This window comes from Mastigoproctus giganteus, chromosome 13 (genome assembly GCF_048544385.1).
Source record: "Mastigoproctus giganteus isolate SK-2022 chromosome 13, ASM4854438v1, whole genome shotgun sequence".
Taxonomy (NCBI): domain Eukaryota; kingdom Metazoa; phylum Arthropoda; class Arachnida; order Uropygi; family Thelyphonidae; genus Mastigoproctus; species Mastigoproctus giganteus.
The window spans coordinates 74,670,219-74,696,048 of record NC_143587.1 but is presented as its reverse complement, the minus strand read 5'-3'; the positions used below and the strand labels follow the sequence as shown (position 1 = coordinate 74,696,048).

Genomic DNA, 25,830 nt, shown 5'->3' with positions numbered 1-25,830 from the left:
CTTGTCATAAAATTCATGTTTGTTCATCTTTATAAGAAATACTTTAGCAAATATTATTTACTACAGTTTACTACTGCCTTAACTTGGCACAGTCTTTTTGGCACATACTTCCTGTTTGGAAGGTCTGAATTTCAGTCCTATTGGTTGGTAATTTTAAACTGGAAATTGGCGAACTAATGAACATTTAAACATGTGTGGAGTGTAATCTGCCTTTAATTTCTTAAAGAATTATAGATTATTCTCAGACATTTTATGGTACTTCCTGTACCACTCTTCAGTGAACTGTTGTAATGCTGTCCTTATGACACCATCAGCCTGACACCAAGATACGGGATTACAATTCGTTATATTTATATGTTCTGTATTCATAATTCTTAGTTTGAGAGTACTGTTATTCTCCAAGCTAAGAATGTTTTGAATTAATACTCCAGTTAAGGTCTCTTGCGCCAATCATAAGTTAGTTTGTTGCTGAGGGTGTTTAGAATGAGAATAGGGAGATTTTGACGTTTTAGGATCGAATATCTGTCTGACGAACAAAATATGAAGCTTGTTTTGGCAGCAAATATGCTTGTTGTACAACCTAATATACAGCCTGCTATACAGTTTTATGGAATGTTAGCTTGTTCAAATTGAAGGTAACTACAATTGCATTAGTGGTATGGTGTGTGCTGAGTAGTAGTACTAGTAGTGGCAGATGCAAGAAAGAAAATGTATGAGCTTATGCAGCATCAGCCAAAAAAAAAAAAAATCCCACCATTCCCTCCAAATGCCTGTCCAGTTCCTCCTTAAATTTATTTACCCTATCAACTTCCACAACGACAGATGGAAGTTTGTTCCAGCAATTAACCACCCGCTGGCTAAAGGCAAATTTCGCACATCTATTCTACATCTCTCTTTTCTTAATTTGAATTTATGCCCCCTTAGGTTCGTAATCTGAACAAGTGGAAGGACCCCATCAGAATTCAGCATGCTCAACCCATTCAAGGCCTTATATACCTCAATCAGATCACTGCGCAGATGCCTAGTCTCCAGCCACTGCAATTTGCAGAACTTAAGCCTCTCTTGGTATGAGGATCCCTTGATTCCCCTCACCAATGTTGTTGCCCTTCTCTGTACATGCTCAAGTAAATCTACATCCTTCCTAAAATGAGGCCTCCAGACCTGTACGCAGTACTCAAGGCGTGGCCTGGCCATTGCCTTATACAGAGGGACAATCACCTCCTTTTCCCTGCTAGCAAAATTCCTATATATCATTGACAAAACCCCATGACCTGCCCTGGCAGCCTGTCTGCATTGCTCAGAAAACTTCATATCTGACTGCACAATTACTCCCAGGTCTTTTTCATTTTCTACCACCTTAAGTGTAGTACCACACAGTTGGTACGTTTCTCTGAGGTTACTTCTACCCATATGCAGTACTTTGCATTTGTCAAGGTTAAACTTCATTTGCCACTTCTTAGCCCATCTGCCCAAATTATCTAGATCTTGTTGCAGTCGCACACTACCATTACTGTCATTAACAACCCTGCCAACCTTTGTATCATCTGCAAACTTCGAAACTAAGCCTGATATACCTTCGTCATTGATAAATATACAAAACAACACCGAACCCAACACCAAACCCTGTGAGACCCCACTAATAACATTAGTCCACGAAGAGCAGCACCCATTAATTACCACCCTCTGTCTTCTCCCACTCAACCATCCTTTTATCCATTGTAGCAACTTACCCTTAATACCATTCTGCTCCAATTTATGCAATAGTCTTCCATGCGCAACAGTGTCAAAAGCTTTCCTGAAATCCAAATATATGATATCAAAATTATTTTTTGCATCCAGTTCCTTTGTAACCACATCATAATATCCTATCAAATTTGCCAGACAAGACTTTCCCTTAACAAACCCATGCTGTGTCTGAATTATTGCTGCAGTCTTGTCTAGATGATCCTGCAATGCATCTTTAACCAGTGACTCCATTATTTTACCTGGAACAGAAGTTAAACTAACTGGTCTGTAATTACGCGTGTCACCCTTTGTGAATTGGGGATACATTTGTACATCTCCAGTCCGTGGGGACCTCCCCCAAGTCCAAGGATGCTCTCATAATTATGGCTAAGGTTTTTTTTTTTTTTTTTTTTGCCGCCTCCTTTAATATAACTCGATAGATCCCATCCACCCCATGTGCCTTTCTTATGTTTAACTTCAACAATTTCTCCTCCACTTTGCTCTCAGTTATTACAAAATCAGTAAGCACCCTGCTACAATTTGATAACCTTTTGCCATTTTCAAACCTTAATAACTCCTCATGTGTGAATGTAGATGCAAAATACTCATTCAGTTTTTTTGCTATCTGAGCAGGATCATCAACAGTCGAACCATCAATATCAAGTGAACCAATCAGATTCATTCCCTTCCTTTTAGAGTTTATATAAGTAAAGAAATCCTTGCTATTTTTCTTAGCATCCTTTGCCAAAGATTTCTCGTAATCTGCCTTCACCTGCCTAACCTCCTTTGTGACTTGATTCCAGACTAGCTTATATCTGTCATAGGCTTCTGTGTCACCTGATAATTTATATGCATCCCATGCATTTTTCTTCTCTGTCACGAGTCTCATTAGTTCATTTGATAATCATTTAAGCCTAAACCTTGAACAATATCTCTTAATAGGTATGAAACTTTTAGTAGCATCCACGATTAATTCCTTGAATGCTTCCCACTTAGAATTTGCTGTTGGTAACATCATTAGTTGATCCCACTGTACAGAATTTAAAAACTGTTTGAGACCACTGTACTCACCTTTACAGAAGCAAAAACCATTTCCTTTACCCCTGATGGTAATTATATCTCTAAGTAAATCGCACATCAGTACACTGTGATCACTGCTGATAACCAGATCAAGAGTATTACCCTCTCTAGTTGCCTCTCGAACATGATGCTGCAGAAAACAATCATCCAATAAATCCACATAAGTCTTACTAGTATGTGAGTGACCAACCCACAAGTTGCAGTCAATAACTGGGAAGTTAAAATCCTCCATCATAAGACATTCTGATTTACTAGCTCACTCTATTTCTCTGTACAATTGTTTATTGTACTCATTCGAGTCATTAGGCCTATAACACACTCCTACTCTTATTTTTGTTTTTGCAGTGCTTATTTCACACCAAACTGACTCAACAATGCACTGTTCATCTATACCAACTGGTTGCACTTCTTTTGGTTTTATGTTTTTCTTAACAGCATAACACCTCCCTTCCTATCCTGTCTATCCTTTCTGTACACATTGTACTCCCCAAATTCCAATTCTGCATTCCTAATATCTGTGTGACACCATGTCTCTGCTATTCCAACAATATCTGCCTTTGATGTCTTGACCAGCACTTCTAATTCATCAAATTTATTTACTATACTTCTAGCATTGGTATACATGCCTCTATTCCTATTCTTAGTTACCCTAACACATCCCATATACCCACCTGTTTCACGATGACTGCCATCAGTCCCTGAAACCCCCAGCACCCTTTGCTCCAGGCCTCTGCTTATTCTAATAGAAGTAATCCAAGGATCACCTTCACCTCTGCCTGCAGCTACTTTTAACCTTTTAGTCTGTGAATCCCTCCCCCACTAACACTGCCTCAATAGCATCAGCTAATATTCTTGCACCCTTTCTATTTAAGTGTATCCCATCCCTGTAGAAGCAGTCTCTCCTGTTAACAAGCACAGACCACGCTGAAAGAAATTCTACCCCTTGAGCCTTGCACATTCCCTCCTGGGCCGAATTGATTGACAAGGCTCTCATCATGTACTTCCTCCTATCGTGTCTGGGCAGAATTGCAGACACTTTTAAATTTAACCCTAACTCACGACTTTTTTGCAACATTGACCTGTACTTGTTAAGTAAATCTGCAGATCTCCTACTCTTAATGTCATTGACAAACGTGTACAACAATATCACCTTTTGTGCCCTTAAAAGATAATACAGTGAAACTTCTCCTAACGGACACCTCTCGTTAACGGATATCTCTCTACAACGGACATTTTCAAATTCCCCAACTCACCTCTATTGGTTTTAACGTGTTTGCAGCTTCTGTCTAGCGGACATTCTCTGTAACGAACGCGGACAGGCAATCTGCACTGTTTCGTTTAGATTAGCACTTAATTTGATCTCCCCATAACAGACTGCGGGAGAGCTCACGGCCCTTTTGCTAGGAACTTTTCTTCCACGTATTGCCTCAATCGTGTGTTTATTTTCTATTTCCGATTCTCTGAATTTTATCAAGGTTTATGTCGCGGTTCTAAACCCTTTTTCAAGAATTTTAAGGCACGTGTAAAACTTCTGATGAATTCGGTGTGTGTGTGTGGGGGGGAGAATATGGTCGGCCTTTCGTCTTTTCAGGTTCAGTTTTGTTCAGTGTCGTGTGAAGTGCACAATGTCTTCTCGTAAACATTTAACTTTAAAACATAAAGTCGAACTCATTAATGCATATGGTCGGCAAAAAAATAGTGTTCGCAATCTCACTGCAAAATTCAAAATCGGGAAGACGCAGGTAAGCGACATCCTAAAGAAAAAAAAATTAACTGCTCAAATAATTTCGGCAACACGGAAATGATCACGTTCAAAAATCATTCCCGAAAACTGTTGGACTTCAAATTAACAATGTTATGTATGAGTGGTTTTGCCGCGAACGTGCTAAAAAAAATTCCCATTAATGGGCCTATTATTAGGGAAAAGGCTTTGGAGGTTGCGAAATCTATGGGAGTAAATGAGTTCAAAGCTTCTGTGGGATGGCTAGACAAGTTCTAAACTCGGCATAAGATTTCTTGGAAAACCGTAAGTGGTGAAGGTGGATCTGTTGATACTGGGGTTGTAACAGAGTGGACCGTCAAATTGGAAGATTTATGTCGTGATTTTGAAGCTAAGGATATTTACAACTGTGACGAAACAGGGTTGTTTTTTAAAGCTCTTCCTGAAAAAACCATGAGTCTAAAAAACGAAAAGTGCCAGGGCGGAAAAATTTCTAAGGAACGCTTGACTGTACTGTTGTGTACAAATATGCTGGGAGACTTTGAACAACCTCTTGTTATAGGAAAACAACAAAATCCTCGTTGTTTCAAGGGCATAAAGTTGAATATTTTGAATGTTGACTGGAAGTCTAATAAAAAAGCGTGGATGACACGAGATATCATGAGCGAATGGATAAGTCACCTTAACCAAAACATGATTCGTCAAAACAGAAAAATTATTCTTTTCATGGATAATGCTGCATCTCACCCGCACATTGAATAGTCCAACATTCAAATCGTTTTTCTGCCACCAAACACATCTGCAGAGTGTCAGCCCTTGGATCAAGGGATAATAAAAAATTTTAAACTTCACTACAGAAAACGTGTTTTAAGACATCTCATTGCAAACATGAACGATGTAACATGTGCGAGTGACCTTGCAAAGAAAATCAGCATCCTAGATGCGATTCAATGGATTTCCTCTTCAGTAAACGCAATTAGAAAACAAACTGTCGTGAACTGTTTTGTAAAGTCTGGCTTCTCAAAAGCAAAAATTGAAGTTGTGAACCGCAATTTGGAGTACCAAGAAGAACAACAAGAACTTCGACATCTATTGATAATGTACGACACTTCAGCTACAAGTGACCCTGGCTACAAAGATATAGACTCGAACCTCACTACAGAAGATGGTGCTCTAGATATCAATGACATTATCATCGATATTTTTCAAGAAGTTCCTCATGAGGATGAAGAAATGGAAGGAGGTCATTCTGTCGAAGAACATATTAACGACGAACCACCGATGAAAATAGAAGAAGCGCTCATACAAATCAATCGTTTAAAAATGTTTTTCGCCGCTGAAGAAGATACTGAAGGACTTTCGATGGTTTCTTCACTCCAAACAAATGTTAAAAACAAAATAATCAGCTGGAAGAAGGTGCTGAAGAAAATAAGTGATTACTGTAGGTATTTTTCTTAAGATAAAGTCATAATATGCATAGCACACTTGTATGTATATTATTTACAAAAATATTGTGCAAAATCTGTATATAATTTAATTTAATTTTACATTAAACGTTTAACGATTTTTCTTTATCTCTTGTGTATGTAATTGTATATTATTTACAAAAATATTGTTCAAAATCTGTATATATTTTAATTTAATTTTACATTAAAAGTTTAACGATTTTTCTTTCTTTCTTTCTTTTTTTTTTCTCCCTCAGACTTCTTGTTAGCGGACACTTCTCTCTAATGGACACATTTTCGTTCCCCATGACTGTCCGTTAAAGGGAAGTTTCACTGTATATGCTTTACGTCATCGACTTTTGCCCCTGGCAGACATACCCTGGTCCTATTCCATCTATCCTTTTTACACAAAATATTCCCCGTCTCCCTCACAACAGAATCACCAACAATAACTAACTCCTGTGGATCCAGCGTATTTTGCCTTGGAGATTGCTGTTGTGTTGCGTGATGCCCAGGAGTGAGCTATGGCGTTGAGTTGTGCAGCCGAGAGCTTGATGGGCACCTAATATTAATTTCTTCGAGGGCATCTACCCTACACCTCAAGCCCTCATAGATGCCCATTAGAATGCTGAGTTGACGCCTAATTTCTGGACACTCTCTGCACCTGGCTCACACAAAAATATCCTCCTTGGCTAGATCATGTTCTGTTCCAGAGAGTTCGGCAAACATTTCACAAGTTGCACATTTTTTCAGGCTGTGATGCATTGGCCAATCGCCCCCCTCAGTTCTCCCCCGAGTTGCAGCATTCCTGCCACTTTGTGCCCGTTGCTTTGCTGCTCTAGTCTGAGGCTTGATATTTTAAATTAATAAGATCAATAAATTTAATTAATTAATTATCAATTCTACACTATCTAATAAAATCCTAAATGCAGTAATGCATATTATGCTATATAATTTTACGTTATAGCTACCTAGTTACCACAATTAAAAATTTGAATTCCCTACCACTGTATACAAAAACAATGGCTGCAAGATTGGGAAAAAACAGCGGTTTTACGAATGTTAAGTAGTAATCTACAAAAAATCTTATCTAAATTAAAAAATAAAAGTAACTAGCATAACTAGAACTATAAGACTAGGTATAAAGTACAATATAAAATAACCATTAGGTAAATAAAATGGCAAACACTTATTGCTTTTTCGGAGCCTGTAATTTTTAAAGAGAGTCAGCACCCTCTCTTCAGTATGTCTATGAGACAGAGAGGTGAGTCATTAATTACCCTAACTGCCCTCTTTTGAATGGAATCTAGAAGCCTGAGAGAGGTTTTGGGGGCACCGCCCCAGATGTGGGAACAATATTCCATGGCAAAGTGGATTTGCGATTTGTACAGAGTGAGCAACTGTTTGGAAGAACAGTAATGCCAAGAACGATAGAGAAAACCAAGATTTTAGATGAAGAGGAAGCAATATTTGTAATGTGCTTGTACTAAGAGAGATTAGAAGTTGGGGTAATCCCCATAAGAGATACATCATCTTGCCTAGAAATCGGAGTGTCATCAAAGATAAGTGTAAGAGCAGAAGAATCCTTTTTGCGAGATATATAACAGGACTGAGTTTTAGAAGGATTGAAATCAACTAAGTTGTCTTTGCCCCGCTGGAGAATAATCTAGAGATCAGCATTTAAGGAATTGGTAGCAAAGATTCGGAGGAGTTGAAGCTGATTGAGCAGGCAAGGTTTCTCAAACTGGAAAGTGGAATGCAATATGCTATCGTCAGCAAAACTATGGCTAGGATTTGCGCTCAATGGAAGAAAGTCATTAATATACAAGAGGAAAAGAGTGTGGGAAAGAACTGAACCTTTGGGGACACCAGCATTAGTGAAGAAGTTAGAAGACAGGGAGCCATCTACTATCACCCTCAGTGAGCGGTCAGAGAGAAAACTGGATAAAAAATTACAAAAAACAGTTGGCAAACCATAAAATGGAAGCTTGTTTAGAAGACCTTTATGACAAACATGATTGAAAGCCTTTGAGATGTCAGGAGCAGCTGCTTGTGTTTCACCAAACTTTTCCATTTTTCCAGCCTTAGCACATTTATTAGAAAACCAAGGTTTAGATAAAGGACGAGATTTTATGTGGAATGTGGAATAAAGGATTCCATTCCTACAAGAATAATTTCAGACACAATCTGAGCAAATGTTGACATCAGAAGTTTTGAAACAGTAATCCAACCAAGGAAAAGAAGAAATCTCGCAGGTCATCCCATTTTGCTTTCTTGTAATGCCAAACAGCATGAGGTTGGGAATAGCCATGAGAGTTAATGCTCTACTGGAGAAGAGACAATCACTAAGTTGTGATCTGAGGTGCCTAAAGGACCACTCACTTCAACCATGTACTTGGAAGTTTTGCATGTGAAAAAAAGATCAAGTGTGTTGGCTGTATGGTTAGGATTGTCCTGCATTCTGGTAGGTAAATGAACAATCTGTGTGAAGTCATTAGTAAATGCAAAAGTCTATCCATCCTGACCAGCTGGGTCTGCATGACTAGAAAACGTAGGGTCAGCTGGAGTTGTGGACATTAAAATCACCAAGGAAACTTACCTCACTGTTAGGAAAGTTGGACTGAATAAAGTCAAGTTGCAAAGAGAGGAAGTCAAAGAGTTCCAAGTGATTAGTGGAATTGGGAGAATGGTAGAGACAACAGATGAATTTGACAAAATGAAGTAGAGAGATTTTAAGCCAGAGAAGATCAAAAAGAGGAGATTCCAAATTACCAAGTCTCTGATAGGGAATATTGGAACAGACATATGCACAAGTATCACCTTTGAGGCGAAAGGAATCATACAGCGAATAATTTGGGCAACTGAGATGAGCAGTGGTTGAATCAACCGATAATTGAAATTCTGACAGAAAAAGTACATGGGGTTTGGCAGACTGTAAGTGGAAATGGACATCATTGAGATTAGAACTAAGACCATGTATATTTGTGAAATGAACTAGGAAGTGTTTGGGGGTTTAAATCTTTTCGCAGATAAGTTTTCTTTATTAGTTTGACTATTCATGGTGTATTCAATAGTAAGAAAAATAATGGGGGGGGGGGCATGCTGTATGAAGTAATGAAATTTTTGGATATTGCATAGGCATGGTAAGAATATACCCAGATCCTTAACATAACATGGCCTCGACAATGCCCCCCGCATACACAATACTCGGACTCCCTCCAGTCACTATCTGACATAGTAGAGGCAGCAAGATTATACACTAGCTGATCCGGAAGCCTCCCAGACAGTTACCAATAGGCTCGGTGTGTACTAATTAGGGGCTGGCCTGCGAACACCGTTTTAGAGCTGTACCCTTGAAATGTAAGGAAGTTTGGATCTCGCCATGGTGCTCATCGTAACCTCAAAAGACATCAATCTTACTGCAAGATGGAAGTGAGGGTTGACCGGAACTTAGCTCTGGAGACTAAACATGTGTTCCACCACTTCAAGCCTCCAATAAGCAAAGTGGTGGTATTACACCAGTTGATGAGAGTCATCTACCACCTAGTACTGCCTGGTAACACAGAGGGGCGGCATTCCTCCATGTGATGTGGGTGCCACAACTCATCCCCTGCTTATGTTGGTTCAGACCTGGGTGTTCATCCACTGTGTGCTTGCACATGGGGATTATATCCAGAATTACTAACAGTCCCACTATCGTGAAGGTGCAAGTAGAGGATTTGGCTGTCACAGACCACTTGACTTGAGTGTCACCCAATATATCAGTTCCATCTGCATTTTAGACTCCCAGGTAGCAAGTACAGCTTGTCTGGTCTATCTGAGAGAATGTCTGTGACGGCCTCGAGGACCAGTTGCATTAATAATCTATTGTTCTCTGCAACAACAACATTTTAGACTTTTAATTTTCAGGAATATAAAAAAATTGCAATGTGAGAGGTCAGGTGAGTAAGGTGATGTAATACAGCTATATCGTGTTTAGTGAGCTCTGTTTTACATGAATGGTATTCATTGTCATAGAAAAGTTTCCACTCTTTTGCTGCCTGCCATTCTGTATGCTTTTGCAAATTGCTTCCACTCTCTCTCTCTCTCTCTCTCTCTCAGCCAGCACAATACTTAAATATCTTCTTGAAGAAGAAGATATTTAAGTATCTTCAATTAACATCGGCTGTCTTGCACTCCCATACTCCATCCATCCATGTCCTCCTAGGTCTTCCTGTTCTCCTTCTTCCTGTAGGTATCCATTCCAGGGTAGCCTTTAGATATCTGGTTTTTTGCATCCATTTTCCAAGTCCATACCATGTTAAACCCTTTTCTTTGATAATAGCAATAATATTCGTTTTCACTTCCATTTTCTCTTTTATGCCTTTATTCCGTTTTCTGTCTCTTCTAGAAGTTCTTGCTGAATGTCTTCAAAAATACTTTTCTGTGGAGAGCCATTTGTTTTCCCCCTAGCCTATTCAAAGTCCAAGTTTCTGCTCCATACAATAAAAGACTTTGTACAATCATTTGAAATATAAGTTTCTTTGTTTTATTTGGAATATTTCTGCTCCGTAGAACAGAATTTAGCATGCCGATAGCCTTTCTGCTGTCTACAATTCTCTTATTGATCTTTGCTTGGAATGATCCATCACTTTCTAAGATTGATCTCAAATATTTGAATTTATCAACTTGTTTGATTTGTGTAAACCTTCAATATTAGAATGTGTCCTGATCCTGAAGACAACATTTCAGTCTTGCTAAAATTGATTTTTAGACCCCATCGTTTATATTCCTCAAAACAATTTACGGCATGCATAGTCTACATCTTCCAAGTCTTGTACTATCACTAGACCTGATCACCTGCAAAAAAGTAAATTATGAATTTAGATGTTCTTGTTGATTGAATTTTGAATTTTGAAACGTGTTGGTGACATGCAACAGCCTTGTAATTAGTCTTTTGAAGTGTGGAATTCAGGTGACTAAGCCAATCCCACTTTAATTCTACATCTATTATTCCTATAAATTGTCTTAATATGTTATTCAATTGTTCCACCAATACTTGCATCTTTCAGTGCTTCCCATAAGAGTTTTCTTGGAACACCATCATATGCCTTTTCAAGATCAATAAAAATCATAAAGATTTCTTTTCCTTTCAATTGGCATTTTTCAAGGATCTGTCATACTGTTGAGATATGGTCTTTACATGACCTCCCAGCTGAAAACCACTTTCTCCTTCTGACACCTCGATTCGATTTGAGTTTCTAAATGGTTCCTGATCCATTTTATAAGAATCTTTAAATGTGGATTCAGGATGCATATTCCTCTGTAATTTGAACAGCTTTTCCCATTGCCCTTTTTATAAATTGACGTAATGTACCCTGTTGTCATTTCTTTTGGTATTTCTTCTCCTCTTAGTATACCATTTAACAGTTTTTGTATGGATGGATGGTAACTATTGTGGTGTAAGAACATTCCCATGTTGGTAGCTTTACGATAGTACTGTATACTGTCCCCCTCTCTTGTAAGTGTAAAATTTAAGAAATTAATTGGGCTAAGGTAAAGAAAGCCAAAACGAGAACGACGATAAAAGTCTGATAACTTACGTGTAAAATTAGTTTCCTGACACCGGACTCTAGCGCTGCTCGCTCAGTAAACAGATGGTAGGTGTTATCGGTCTGGAGCCGAAATCGAGAAGGATATATTGATTGGCAGTTAGGCATGCCAAACGATGAAATGATTGGTGGTGGGTGTGTCAGATGACAAGCTACTGTGTAGTCATTGGTTGGCATTATAATGTATATTTATGAGTAAAGAATGGTGCATAATAGTTTTGTGATGAACAGTAAACAGGTAATAGTAGCAATGAATCTTTTAAAGATGGAAGAAATTTGTAAGGAAAATAAAATGTTGGTTGATGAAAACTAAATTAATAAAAGTTCGTTCCGTTCATTTTTATGTTCTTCATTATGTTTTTTTTTCTCATTATTAAAAGCAGATTTTTGGAGTTCATGAGTGTTTTTATTGTATTGTTGATTTAGGTTTGGTTACGAAAAAAGAAAAAGGTTTCTCTATTTTTCGTTATATTTCGTAACCTGGCCTTAAATGGTAGGTTAGGAAACAATAGAAAAGGTTTTCATATATTTCTTGACATAACCTTAAACATTAGGTTAGGAAATAATAGGAAAAGAAAGAAAGATTCTTTTTATATATATAAATATATATATAGCGAATAGCTGTTGAAGTGTTGATTGAAGTTATGATGCGTGTGTATCTGCACAAGTGTCTTAAAAAATAAAAGTACAGTAATAAAAAAAGTAATATTTTGTTAATAAACAATTTCTGCACTAGTCCACCCATGATTCTAAAGAAAAAAGGTTATGTTACCCTCTCCATTTTAGGAGGGGTTCAAGCTCCCATGGGATTCAAGTGGAAGTAACCTGACCTTTTTTCACCATTATGGAAAGCGGCGATTAGGGCAAGTTACCATTAGTGCTTCTGAGTTACAGGATACTAAACAGATGTTATCGTGTGTTGTGTTCGCGGACCTATCAGCACATTGTATGCCACGCCTACCTGTCAATCAATATATATCGTTCTCGACTTTGCTCCAGACCGATAACACCTACCGTCTGTTTACTGAGCGAGCAGTGCTAGAGTACCGTATCGGGAAACTAATTTTTACGCGTAAGTTAACCGATGTTTCTTGTCGTTCTCATGTTGGCTTTCTTTACCTTCGCCATTAATTGTTCTAGTCTGTTCATTCTCATTTTCCAATGTAAATTTTAACCTCATATGTACGTTTTTAAAAATCTGTAAAACATTTGTCATATGCTCATCCGTAATGATAAGAATATCATCCAGGTACCTCCCACAAAACGTAATCCTATGTAGAAACAGTGAAGTGTATCTGTTCAATCATATTTAAATAAATCTCAGTGATTAGGGCCACTGAGATTCAGCCCTATGGGCAAACCGAAAATTTGTTTATAGATTTTTACGTTGAAAGATGTAATTCACATGGATTAAAAGTTTGACCTTTTTTTTTTTTTTTTTTTTTTTTGTAGTTGTTGGCGCATCAGCTTCCGTGGCCATAATGCGTCTCCCAAGGTTTTTGCAGTACTTTGATCCAAGCCCGAGATGGGATTCGAACCTGCGACCTTTGGGTTGCCAGGCAGGCACTTTTACCCACCCGGCTAGCCCAGTTGGCCTTTTTTTTTTTTTTTTTTTTTTTGTAAACCCCAAACACGAGAGGTATTAGAACCTATAGTACTTAGTACCGTGCTTGGGTTGGAGGTTGAGAAGATGAAAAAAGATATTTGTTGACATTGGACTTGAACTTCTGTAGACTAATTTTCAGGAAATACATATGAAGGAAGGTCGTTCCAGAAAATGGCAGTTGAATGAATAAACGAGGAAGATGAAAAGTTGGCTCTGTGAGTTTGAAGTTGGACAGTAAATGGATGTTGGGCTGACTAAGTTAAAAATCTCTTTTTTCGAAAACTTAGTCTGGTTAATACTAACTGTGTTGTCATTAAATAAGTCTCAAATCGTATCCAGTGTATATTCTATGTTGACATTAGTATATAATAATAAACATACAGTGAAAATATTTTATCCCCATCTCCTATTTTACGATCCTTCAAGTTAGTAAATAAAGTGTCATGGTTTTTGATGCTGAAATTCAGTATTTGTCTCAAAGATTTTATGTAATATAAGTGTACAAATGGCAAGTTTCTATACGAGACTATAGATCTAATGGAATGACCAGCTTGTGAAGTTTAACCTGACCAAACAGTATTGTTACATTAGTCCTTGCCTTGAGATGTTTTAGTTGTGCCATGGAGATATAATCCATTTTCCTGTATTCAGTCAGGGATTTATTATATTGTTTGACCAATATAATATCCCAGCGATCAGATGTGCTGGGAAATGAACCTGATGTGTCTGATCATTTATGTAATAAGAGTGATGAATACATTAAATTATTTTAAAGAAGTTTTTATGCATTTTAAATCAGTCTTTCGTAGAGAGTAGTGTAGAAGCCATCCTGTGAAGAAGTACTGAGGGTAAACTCTTTTGCATTTTTAAGTATTAATAAAATTTAGGATATATTGAGCCATAGTATCTCTTAGTTTCATATTATGACTGCAGAACTGTATGGCCAGTCTAGGGACTGCTTGATATACTATGTATATAACCCTTTTTAAAAGCCATCACAATAATACTGTTACTTTGCATGTGAAACCATACAAGTAGTTCATTCCATAATTTGAGAGGCAGGGTGGGCTTTGTGCTTTATTTAACAGTCATGAAGAATTTGTTAATTGAAGCTTTGGGTCCCAGAATCTATCATTACAAGATAACTGTCATTCAGTTTTCTAAAATCTGTGATCTATTTTTTAAAGAACCAAGAGAAAATGCGAATTTGACATTTGAACAGTGATATTCTACACAAGGTATTTAAACTCAGAAGCAATTTATTGACAGTCATGTCACAGTATAAATAGCCATAAGCAAAGAGCATAATTTTTTAGAGTATATGACTGAAAGTTGGCATTCGTGGATGCTTTCCATTTTAATATATAACAGCCTGTAGAGTGATCAGTATAAGAGTGCAAAAGGACTATGCTTTGGCATTAGTCCCTTTTTCCCAGGATGACTGCATGGTGACTGATTTTGTCCATCTTTCCTCATTCACATAACTTTGTTTACTTCAGTATCTGTGATTAAAATCATAACATATAAGAGAATAATTTTTAGCATTAATGGAGGCATACAATGCAAGAAAGCAAGCTTATACAGCATCAGCCAAAAAAAACCCTTCCCATTTCACCAACATTAGTGGAGAAATTAGACAGAAAGTCATCTACCATCACCTGCAGTGAGCAGTCAGAGAGAAAACTGGATACCCAATTACAAAAAACAGCTGGCAAATCATAAGCTGGAAGCTTATTTAAAAGACCTTTATGCCAAACACAATCAAAAGCCTTTGAAATGTCAAGAGCAATTGCTTGAGTTTTTTGTTAAAGGTAGTCTGTTTGCAAAAAAAAAAAAAAAAAAAAAAAATCTTATATTATAAATAATTTATTTGAACTGAAAACTAATTATATATAAAGAAGTATGATAATAATATACAAAACCCAAAACTTTCCCAGAAAACATATTTTAAACTACTATACCAATTTATAACAATCACCTTTTTCATCCCAGATAGCTTCTTTTTTTTTATTCTGTTTTGCCTTACACTAGTTTTATACTTAGCCTACTAACATAAATATAGCTGTTTTGTACCAGAAAATGATTCATACCAATTATGTTATTGGTACATTAAAATGTTTTAAAGATTTTTTATTTAATCTAGTTTCCAAACGAACAGCCAATTTTGCAATCTGCAGTGCGCCAGTTTCTTCATAGAATGGTAGTATGCTTAGAAGTGGAAGTATTACCCTACATTCCTGCTGCTGCCGAACAGTTACTAAAGACCTCTGATGTACGCAGTATCCAGGAGTTCATTCCTCTCATAAATCAGATTATTAGCAAATTTAAGGTACATTTCTTTATCCTTTATATTCAGGGATATTATTGAACAAGTTTATAATCTATACTCATGTGATAAATAAATTTAGTTTATTGAATTTACTTACAGAGGCACAAAGCCCTCCAGTATAGTATTCTGTTACTGAACTTTTTTTTTCCAGACTTTTTGGGGTCCATTGTGAGATCCTGTCATCAGGCCAAAGACGGAGTTCAGAAACTTCAAATTTCAAAACTGCACTCATGCAGTGCAGCCATGGCAGTGACAGACTTGTGAGAGGAGCATTGTTCAAGACTCCTTTGCTGAGTTTTCCTTGGTGTTTTTCTTTGATGTTTTCATGTATATGCCTCACAAAATCTGTGGAATATGCCCCTATGACTGTCTGGCCTTTCTGGAGGTAATCCACTAACAACACTCTGTTAGCATCCAAAAAACTGATGCCATCGCCTTTCCACAGAAGAAATCAATTTAGCTTTCTTTGGAGCGAGAGAAGATCTGTGTTTCCACTGTTTGGACTGCTACTTTGTCTCTGGCTAAAAGTGATGGACCCATGTCTCATTCAAAGTCACAAACCTTGAAAAGAAATTTGCTGGATCTGCTTAAAAACAATGCAAATGTTCACTTGACATAACAGCCCTTGTGCTTTTTTCATCTGCTGTCAACAACTTTGGGACCCATCATGCTGACACCTTTATCATAGCGAGAACCTCTTTTATTATATGGTATATGTTCAGATGAAATGCTGAAGATGCTGGCAATGTACTGAGACCCACTGATCACTCATCACCAGATCATGCACACTGTCAACAACTTCTGGATTGATGGATTATTGCAGGTCTTCCACAGCATGAGTCATCTTCCAGGCTCTCCCTCACTCATTTAAATTCTGCTGCCCACTTCTTAACATAAAACAGGAAGATGCATCTTTCCCCAATTTTGTAACCATATTTTCATGAATTGCTTTGGCATTAGTCCCTTTTTCCCAAATATTGGATGAGTGCAGGGTGAATGATTTTGTCCCTCTTTCTTCATTCACACAACTCTGTTTACTTCAGTACCTGTAATTAAAAAAATAAGGCATTATTCAAACTGCGTGAAACTTGGTGGTTGGTTACTATTTGAAGTGTTACACACTGAGGACAGAAATCATGGGATACCTACCTAGTAACGGGTAGGCCCACCTTTCACTCAGATAAGGGCATTTGAATGGTGAGGCATTGAGTCCACTAGTTCACGAAAGAGTTCCACAGGTATTTCCATCCATGCTTGCTGCACTACTGTCCATAATTCCATTGCATTCCTGGGTGAAGGATCCAAAGCTCAAATGAACCTTTCCACAGCATCCTGAAGATGCTCCACAGGGTTCATGTTCGGTGAATGGGGAGGCCATTCCATGGTGGTAAAATCTGCAGAATGCTCTTCGAACCATGTTCTAGTCACCATGGACTATTCAGAGATGCATCTAGACGTACCAGAGGTCACAACGTGTGCCAGTTGAACGAGCCCCACACCATTACCAACCGTCCGCCTGCCTGAATAGTTCCTCGCTGACATGATCGGTGCATAGCTTTGTGCGGTTTCTTCCAGATACGCACACTCCTGTCCGGTGCAATAACTGGGAACGGGACTCATCGAACCAGGAGACCCATCTCCAGTCATCCAAGGTCCAGTGCTGATATTCTTTTGCCCAGTTAAGGCATAGAGTCCTGTGTTGTGGTGTTAGCAATAGGACTCTGGTGGGTCTGCGGCTCCCATAACCTATTGCAGCTAATGATCTCCTGGTGGTCTTGGTGGAGACATTTCCGGCACCTCCCTCGTTGAAGTCTGCGGTGATTTGTGCCACTGTTGCTCTCCGATTCACTGACACAGTGCGAGACAGACATCGATGGCCACATTCATCCACCACCTTTCTCCTCCCACAGCACTGTCAACAATGAGATGTTATTTCAGAAATGGCACGTTCCTGATACACTCTTAATACTGTCGAACTGGGATAGTGCAATTTCTGTACCACCTCCACGATGGAGTGACCCATGTATCGGGTACCCACTTTCAAAGTCGGTTAACTCAACAACATTTATCCATATTTACATCGGATTACTGTCTACATGAATGCAGTGTACCTATATACCGGTGAGTTTGTCCACTAGCAAGAGGGGTGACAGTGTCACGTTGCCCAGGAACCAGGTATCTCATAAATTCTGTCCTTTCAGTGTACGTTAATTGCAGAAATTTTTAGCACTACCACTACCCTTTCATACTCAGGCTACAAATTTTTCAAATGCCCCTCATATTTTTGCAATAAGATTTTAAATTTAAATTTTTGCAATAAGCAGAGTGCTAGGGAAACAATTTTCACAGACTTTGAATAAACTGTAAGACAATTTCCATTGCTGCTATATGACACCAATAAATTTCAAGCTCCTCTGCTCTACACAGTAAGTTTTAATACTGTCTTTTATTGCACAATAGATATAATAAAATACAATATTGCAACTTTAAATGTTTTTTATTTCTCAGTGCAGCATTTATTTTTAATAGCATTCAAACAATTTCAGCAATTATATATTTATTTTGAGTTTAATGGATGGTCAGATTCTTTTCACCTGTATAGTCCATTCAAGTAAGGTTTTACTGTACAAACAGGTAAACTAACAGTACTATTAAATCTGAATTTAGCATTACCTAAATACGGGCCCAATTTTAGTAAATGGCATAAAGAGTATTAACCTTTTTTTTTTTTTTTTTTTTATTATTATTTTATTTTAACTAAGGTTTTCCTAATATCATTTAACACTGACTTCAAAATTTATCATTTTAAAAAACATTGTACAGAAACTTGTTTTCATATATTTTAGAGCCACTGCTATAAATAAACTTAGGTTAGTTTTTAACTCTACATCACATGGCAACTGCAAGACAGCTTTATTTTTATTTTTTATTTTTTTTGTTATTCCTTCAATATGGAAGTTGGATTATATCTTCCCCTGTACTTTTCCTCATATAAAACCCCATTACAGTGACCATCTGTAGGATGCATGAATAATTAATTTATTGTACAAAAGTTTCATTCTAATGAATATTGTTAATTATTTCCAAAAGAATTATTATTTGGATAAATAAATTTTGCAGCCCTTTTCTAATACAGTCGATTCTAGTTATTTGGGACACATCGGGACTAGTGCATTTTGGCTCAATTAAGCGGCTGCCCCAATTATGCGAAGTTTCACATAAATAAATAAAAATGCAGCTTTACGATTGATTTTCTGTACAATCAAATCACGTTACGATGGACTCACCATAGTAAAGTACCATTCACTATACGATATGTAGTAGGTGCCAGTCATTGTGATCACATTTGTGAATTGAATTTTAATTCTATTAAACAGCGATTCTAATTAGCGAAAATAGGAGGATATTATCCACAAGCTATAAAAGTAAAGATATATTAAATACAAATTTACACTTTATTACCTTACCAATTAAAAAAATAAGTTTACACTTATTTGCATAACTTAATTAATACATACTGTAATATGTACATACTAACTAGTTGATATTTCTGCTCTCTGACATTTGTGGATGGGGTTAAAATTTAAAACAGTAAAAAAGATAGGCAATCAATAACAAAGAACACGGCACACAAATTGCAAGTAACATGGTACGTGCAAGTGAGAATGGAGTAACAAGTTATGAAGCTTAAAAAATAGGAATGAAGAGAAAATTTACTTTTTTATATGATTGAAGATTTCATGGCAGTGTAAACATATTTCACCATAACCCACAGAATTCCAGCTGTTGGTATTATTGCAAATTCAATAAGTTGAAGTTTACTATCCGTTTATAATATATTGCACTAACAGAAAAGTCCAATAAAGAGGGGACTGCTAATTGTTTTTATTGTTTTATGGTTGTGACCTCCAGAAATCTGACCAAACCACATGGTATGATCAGAGACAATCATAGGGTAATCTCAAGTGCTGCAGTCTCCTGCCCCAATTAAATGGCATGTTGTCCCAATTAAGCGAAGTAAACTGTGGCTGTTTTCTTGATTGGGTTCGGTTCTTTAAGATTTGTCCCAAATAAATGGCTGCCCCAAATAACCAGAATCCACTGTATATGTAAGTGTGCTTTATTTTTTTAAATATCAACTTGAAAATCAGTAATAAACAAAATAACAAAATATGTGTATTACCTAAGTAAAATATTTTGTTCAGAGAGTGTCATTTTGAAAGCATCTTTTATTTATAAGAAATATCACATTCAGAAATGCAGTACAATAGGTACAACTTATTGTTACTTTTCACAAATTTTTTTTGTACATTTTTAATATTTAGCCTCCCCACTAATACAACTTGAGTGTAATTGAAAATATGTGTGGATACTATTGCAGTGGGGGCGAAAATCATAAAAAAGGATGGAAAATGTAGTAAATTAATATGATAATGAATTCTTTTGCTGCATCTTTTAAAACATTCATTTTTTTGATTCAATTAAATGCTTCAATGTTTACAATGTGAGCTATACATTGCTATTCATGATTTTTTTTTTTTTTTTTTTTTTTAACCTTTGTAAGCCATCACATTTTAGGCAAAGTGAACTTCGAATATATTTTACTGTATATTCTACTGAATTTTTCATCAAAACTATTTCATTCAAAACAAGACACAAAATTCAATGCATTCAAGGAAGTAAACTCTTGGAAAAAAAATCTTGGAAGCTAGTAGGCTTTTCATACCAACTAAGAAATACTGTTCAAGGTTTAGGCCCAGTGCTATTTTTTGTAAAAAAAAATAGGTACCGGTACTCATTCTTTGCTATCAGGAAAAATTGAAAATTAAAAGGATATGAAAAGTACTCTAAAAATTGTTTTTCCTAATATTGTTTGTTACTTTCGTAGTAATGGTTTTGGAATAAGAACAACAAATTTATTATATTATCACAGTTTATTAAGTATAAATTAATTATTCAAGCATATATAGAAAAATAAGTAAAATGTGTGAATAAAATAAGTAAATAAATCGGTCAACTACTGAGTGTTGGGCACTAAGGATGACACGAATGGTTGTTAGTGTAGTATCTCAAATAGAGAGCTTTGTGGTAACTGAAAAAAGTTTCTAGTACCCTGGCTTGACCTAAAACTTAGGAAATAACGAAAACGTTGTCTGTTTGAGTCTTTCCAGTTGTTGTTATTGTGAATGCCAAGGGTGGGAGGAGCGACTCTCACTTCTTCCTGGAGAAGCGATTAAATCTCGGGGGAAAAGCGACTGGCAGGTGAGGGCCGTGCAAGGCTCCGTGCAGGCGCCTCTCCACCACAACCGCCTCAACACTGGCTCTCTGTGTATCTCCCCTTGCCGGGACAACTCCAGCTTTGAAAATTGTTAAAAATACTTCTGGTCGCAAAATTTATAAATGACCTTTATAGAATTATTAACTAACTATTTAGCAACCTTTTTGTCACCAAAAGGAGAGTTACTTAGTACAAATAAGTGCGCTATCGAAGTGCAATAAAAAATTGGTTTTTTAATTTTAACACAAAAATAAATTATAGATTTTGATTGGAATAGTTTTCCCTTGATAAGCATCGAATAATGCAGCTAAATTTTTAGCTCTGTTAGTGACAGAAATAGAGAGGGTGGGACACGAAAATTACTCACATTTTCCTGTCTGGCGCCACCATTTTTAATTAAAAAAATATTTTAAATTTATATTTTAAACTTACTCATTGAGCTCTTTCCAATGGGGTAGCCATAGGTTGTCGACAACATTTTTATCCCCCTCCATTTCTCAGACAAATTTTTGTCAACAATGATCAATATGGTGTTATGTTGGCCCACTTGATGTGCAAACCCATGCAAAATTTCTAGTCAATAGGTTGAATGGTTCCAGAGATACTATGCTGTGACAGATGGATGGACAGGCAGACAACTGAGTGACATTTTAAGGGTCCTTCGTTAGACTATGGCCCCAAAAAATAATAAGTAAAAATAAATAACATAAGTAAAATTAATTTCATAAAGTTTTTGTAGAATATTCCAAATTTTTATTAAGTTTTCATCCGACACCCTATGCCGGCTTTTTTCCTTCCTCTTTGTGTGTCGGTTGCTGAATGATGTTTCTGAAGCAGCCACGAATCGACATATTTTGCTGGATCGAAGCGGGTCAATGGTGGGAATACAATTTTAAGAAACAGTAGTGAAGAAACTGTTTTTGCCATCAACGAAGCTCTGGTTGAGCTGACAATCGTATTCATTTGTGGAAATCCTTGTTCACATTCACTTGATGAAATTGGTATCGTACTCAGAGCATCCATCAAATTCTACAGTTCTTCCGAAACCATCTTTTCAATTAGGTACCCCCGAAATCCACGAATTGCATTTAACTGTAACCTAATTGACAATTTTCTAACTTCATTTTCACCAAATGCCAACATTTCATGAGAAGGTTTAATACCTTCTTTGTCCTCGTTTTCCATCTCTTGTCATCAGTATTGTCACTAGTTGTTAAATTTGAATTTTTAAAAAAAATTCTTTTTTTGAAACTGTCAAAAATTTCAGTGTCATCTGGATATTCAGGTACTGTGACCATGTAAACAGAGATGTGGATAACGCACTTCTGCAAAACGACAGATGATTATTTGTTGAGGTCAAAGAAAATCGCCATCTCCTAATTCTCAAACGGGGTGCTTACAGTTGATTCACGAAGTGTCCAACCTACAGCCTGCCCGGAAAGTGAACTAAAACAGCATTTTAAATTTTGTTAATTATCAAAAAAAATCTCATTAAATGTTTTGTTCAGTAAATGTAATTGTGTATTGTACTTAATAAAATTTTTGAATATTTTCAATTTAACATGCAACAAGATATGGAAAATGTAACACGCTAAAGAAATCTAACTTTGAATTTTTTTTGAATATGGCCCCTGTATGGGAAATGTTTGGACACCACTGCAGTAGAAGATGGACCAGAGCCCATTGGGAATACACCTTAATCTGCTCACTGCAGACCAACGCAACTTCTCCGTATGTGGGACAGGTGTTCGGATAGTTTTTACCAGGTACCACTAAGTTGTAGAATGGTAATCCCTTCAGCTCTCTTAATTCGCGCAGCAGCACTAATTTCCTGAATTGCCTGAAGGCCAGAAATGCGAACAGGGCATACCTAGTTCATCCTCTCCTAATCCATTCACTATATGAAAATTTTTTCGCTCAATGGAAACTATTTTAAATGTAACTTCCAAGGGGAATTCAAAATAATTAAACAGAGGTCCGACTGAGTAATTAGAATTATAAAAATCGTTATACAGTTTTATATAGAAAATATCTTAACAATAGACAGTGAAAAATGTAAATTTAGTTAAATAATTTTAAGCTTATTTGAATAGTAGATAAACGTGAAAAAAATTTACAGAATATTACAAATTTCAAAGTGCATTGCATCCAAATGTCACACGTCACTGTTAATAAAGTGCCGGTACACCGTACCTTTGCGTACCATCACAAAAAAAGCATTGTTTAGGCCCAAATGGATGTCAGATGACCTAATGAAACTTGTGGCAGAGAAGAAAAATGCATGGGATGCATATAAATTATCAGGAGACACAGATGCCTCTGGTAGATATAAGAAAGTCTGTAATCAAGTCACAAAGGGCATTAGGGAAACAAAGGCAGATTATGAGAAATCTATGGCAAACATTGCAAAGAAAAACAGTAAAGATTTCTAGAAGGAAGGGAATGAATCAGATTGGTCCACTTGACATCAATGGTTCGTTTGTTAATAAACCTGTTGAGGTAGCTGACAAACTGAATGAGTATTTTGCATCTACATTTACACATGAGGAGATCTGTAGGGAAGTAGAGGCCAGAAGCTTATCAAACTCTGGCAAGGAGCTAAATGATTTTGTAATAACTGAGAGTAAAGCGGAGGAGAAATTGTTGAAATTGAACATAAGAAAGGCACCTGGGGTGGATGGGATCTATCCAGTTATATTAAAGGAAGCAGCAAAAGAAATAAGCAATCCCTTAGCCATAATTATGAAAACGTCCTTGGACTCAGGGGAGATCCCCATGGACTGGAAATGTGCAAATGTGTCCCGAATTCACAAAGTGGGATCAAAGGGTGACATGATAATTACAGACGTGTTAGTGTAACTTCTGTTCCAGGGAAAAGTAATGGAGTCACTGGTTAAAGAAGCATTGCAGGATCATCTTGACAAGACTGCAGTAATAATTAAGACACAGCATGGGTTTGTTAAGGGAAGTCTTTACTGACCAATTTGATTTGATACTATGATGTGGTGATGAAGGAATGGGATGCAAAGAATAATTTTGATATCGTATACTTGGATTTTAGGAAAGGTTTTGATACTGTGGCACACAGAAGACTGCTGTACAAATTGGAGCAGTATGGCATTAAGGGCAAGTTTTTACAATGGATAAAAGGATGATTGAGTGGGATGAGAGTGGTTATCAATGGACACTGTTCTTCATGGACTAATGTTATTAATGGAACCACCCAGGGTTCGGTGTCGGACCCATTGTTGTTTTCGGTATTTATCAGTGTATTGATGAAGTTATATCAGGGTTAATGTCTAAGTTTGCAGAATTTACGAAGGTTAGCAGGGTTGTTATTGACAGGAATGATAGCATGCTACTGCAACAGGATCTGGAAAAGTTGAGCAGATGGGCTGAGAGGTGGCAACTGAAGTTTAATATTGACAAATGTAAGTACTGCATATAGGTAGCAGTAACCCAAGGTAACATATCAACTAAGTGGTACTACACTTAGGTTAGTGGAGAATGAAAAGGACCTGGGAGTAATTGTGCAGTCAGATATGAAGTTTTCTGAACAGTGCAAAAAGGCTGCAAGAGTAGCTCATGGTGTCTTGTCAATGATATTCAGGAATTTTTCTAGCAGCAATAAGGGGGTGATTGTTCCCTTGTATAAGGCAATGGTTAGGCCACACCTTTAGTACTGTATACAGGGCTGGAAGCCTCATTTTAAGATGTAGAACTGCTGTAACAAGTACAGAGAAGGGCAATGAGATTGGTGAGTGTAAGTTTATTCAGGGTCAAGCGGCACCAGGGGTTTCCACATCTCCGCATTGCGTTGTTTATGTTGTAGTGTGTTACAGTACGCTGTAAATGCCAGAAATTTAAGTGTGTGGATTTTGGATTGTTTAGTGTCATGTATCGTTGTTCTTCTGGTCATTTAGCCGCTGGACCCCTGTTGGGGCCCTGTGTTGCCCCACTTACGCCCCGTGGAGGCAGACCGGGAACCCAGTAGCTTATATATATAATCTGGCAGCTCCTGCCGCCTAATTTCCTGAGATTTCAGTGGCTAGGACCTAAAAAGAAAAAAAAAAAAAAAAAAAGGTCCACTAAGTTGGAGGCCGAAAGTCAATGGGCAAGGTTCAATTTTCACGGTTAAATTTTGACATGTAGGGTGTATGCTAGTGTATAGGCAGAGTGGGGGGAGACTGAAGGCTGGGGGAGAAAAGTCAGAAGAATGGGTGCGATAGAGAAGGTGCTCCCAGTTAGTGACAGTGGGTCAGGCCCATGCTCCACCAGAAAGAAAAGAGGACGGCAAGGGGGGGGGAGGGAGCAGAAGTCTGGCTCCTACCCCCTGCCAGGAAAGGGGAATAAAGGTACCCATCAAGGGAGCAGGGTACTGATTACCAAATAGCACATAGGCAGCAAGGCTGCAGTTGGTTGAATCCGATGCATTTCCTTTAAGTCCAGTGACATCATTATCACTGGACCAAAGGTGTGACCAAAGGTAGGACAATGCCCTGTCCAGACGGTCAGTCCCAGGTAGTAGTCCCAGGTAGATCTCCAATGACTCGTGTGCAGCAGAGCTGCTATCTGAGTCAGAGTCTGGAATCCAGCATTTGGGTCAAGTTCAGTAAAGATTTCCTTTTTAGGAGTTCAGGGTCCATTCCAAGTTGTAGTCTTGTCAAGGGATTCGGTCTTTTTTTTCGGAGAGTATCCCATCCAGGTTGTTGATTGGGTTAAGTTTGATTTTCTTTGATGGTTTTGGGGTCCAATCTGGGTTGTAGGCATTGTCCAGAGCTGCAATCATTCTTTGAAGAATGTCCCATTCTGGTTAATGGTCATTTTCTGTTAGAACAGTGTCATGGAGAGTGCAACTGGTTCCAGTCACTTGCTAGTTTGTCAATGCGTATCAGGTTCCTCTTCTCGCAAAGAGGTCCTGGCGTATTTTGTGAGGATTTTGTATTCATCGTGTGAGTCCAAAAAGTGATGCTCCTGGTCCTGTGGGATGTATGTCATTCTAATGTAGAATAATCTCGTAGATCTTCATACTTGGACACTGATACATAAGATGTGA

The 25,830-nt window shown here is 37.4% G+C and overlaps 1 protein-coding gene across 2 annotated transcripts in view; it reads left to right on the top strand.

Moving 5' to 3' along the window:
- The window catches only part of LOC150076170 (exportin-T-like), a 408,083-nt gene that overhangs the window by 265,810 nt on the left and 116,443 nt on the right, over positions 1-25,830 (top strand). For both annotated transcript variants that reach the window (XM_090387100.1, XM_090387099.1), the window contains exon 20: positions 15,311-15,496. In XM_090387100.1, coding sequence (XP_090243226.1) covers positions 15,311-15,496 — 186 coding nt within the window. The remainder of the gene's footprint in view (positions 1-15,310; positions 15,497-25,830) is intronic.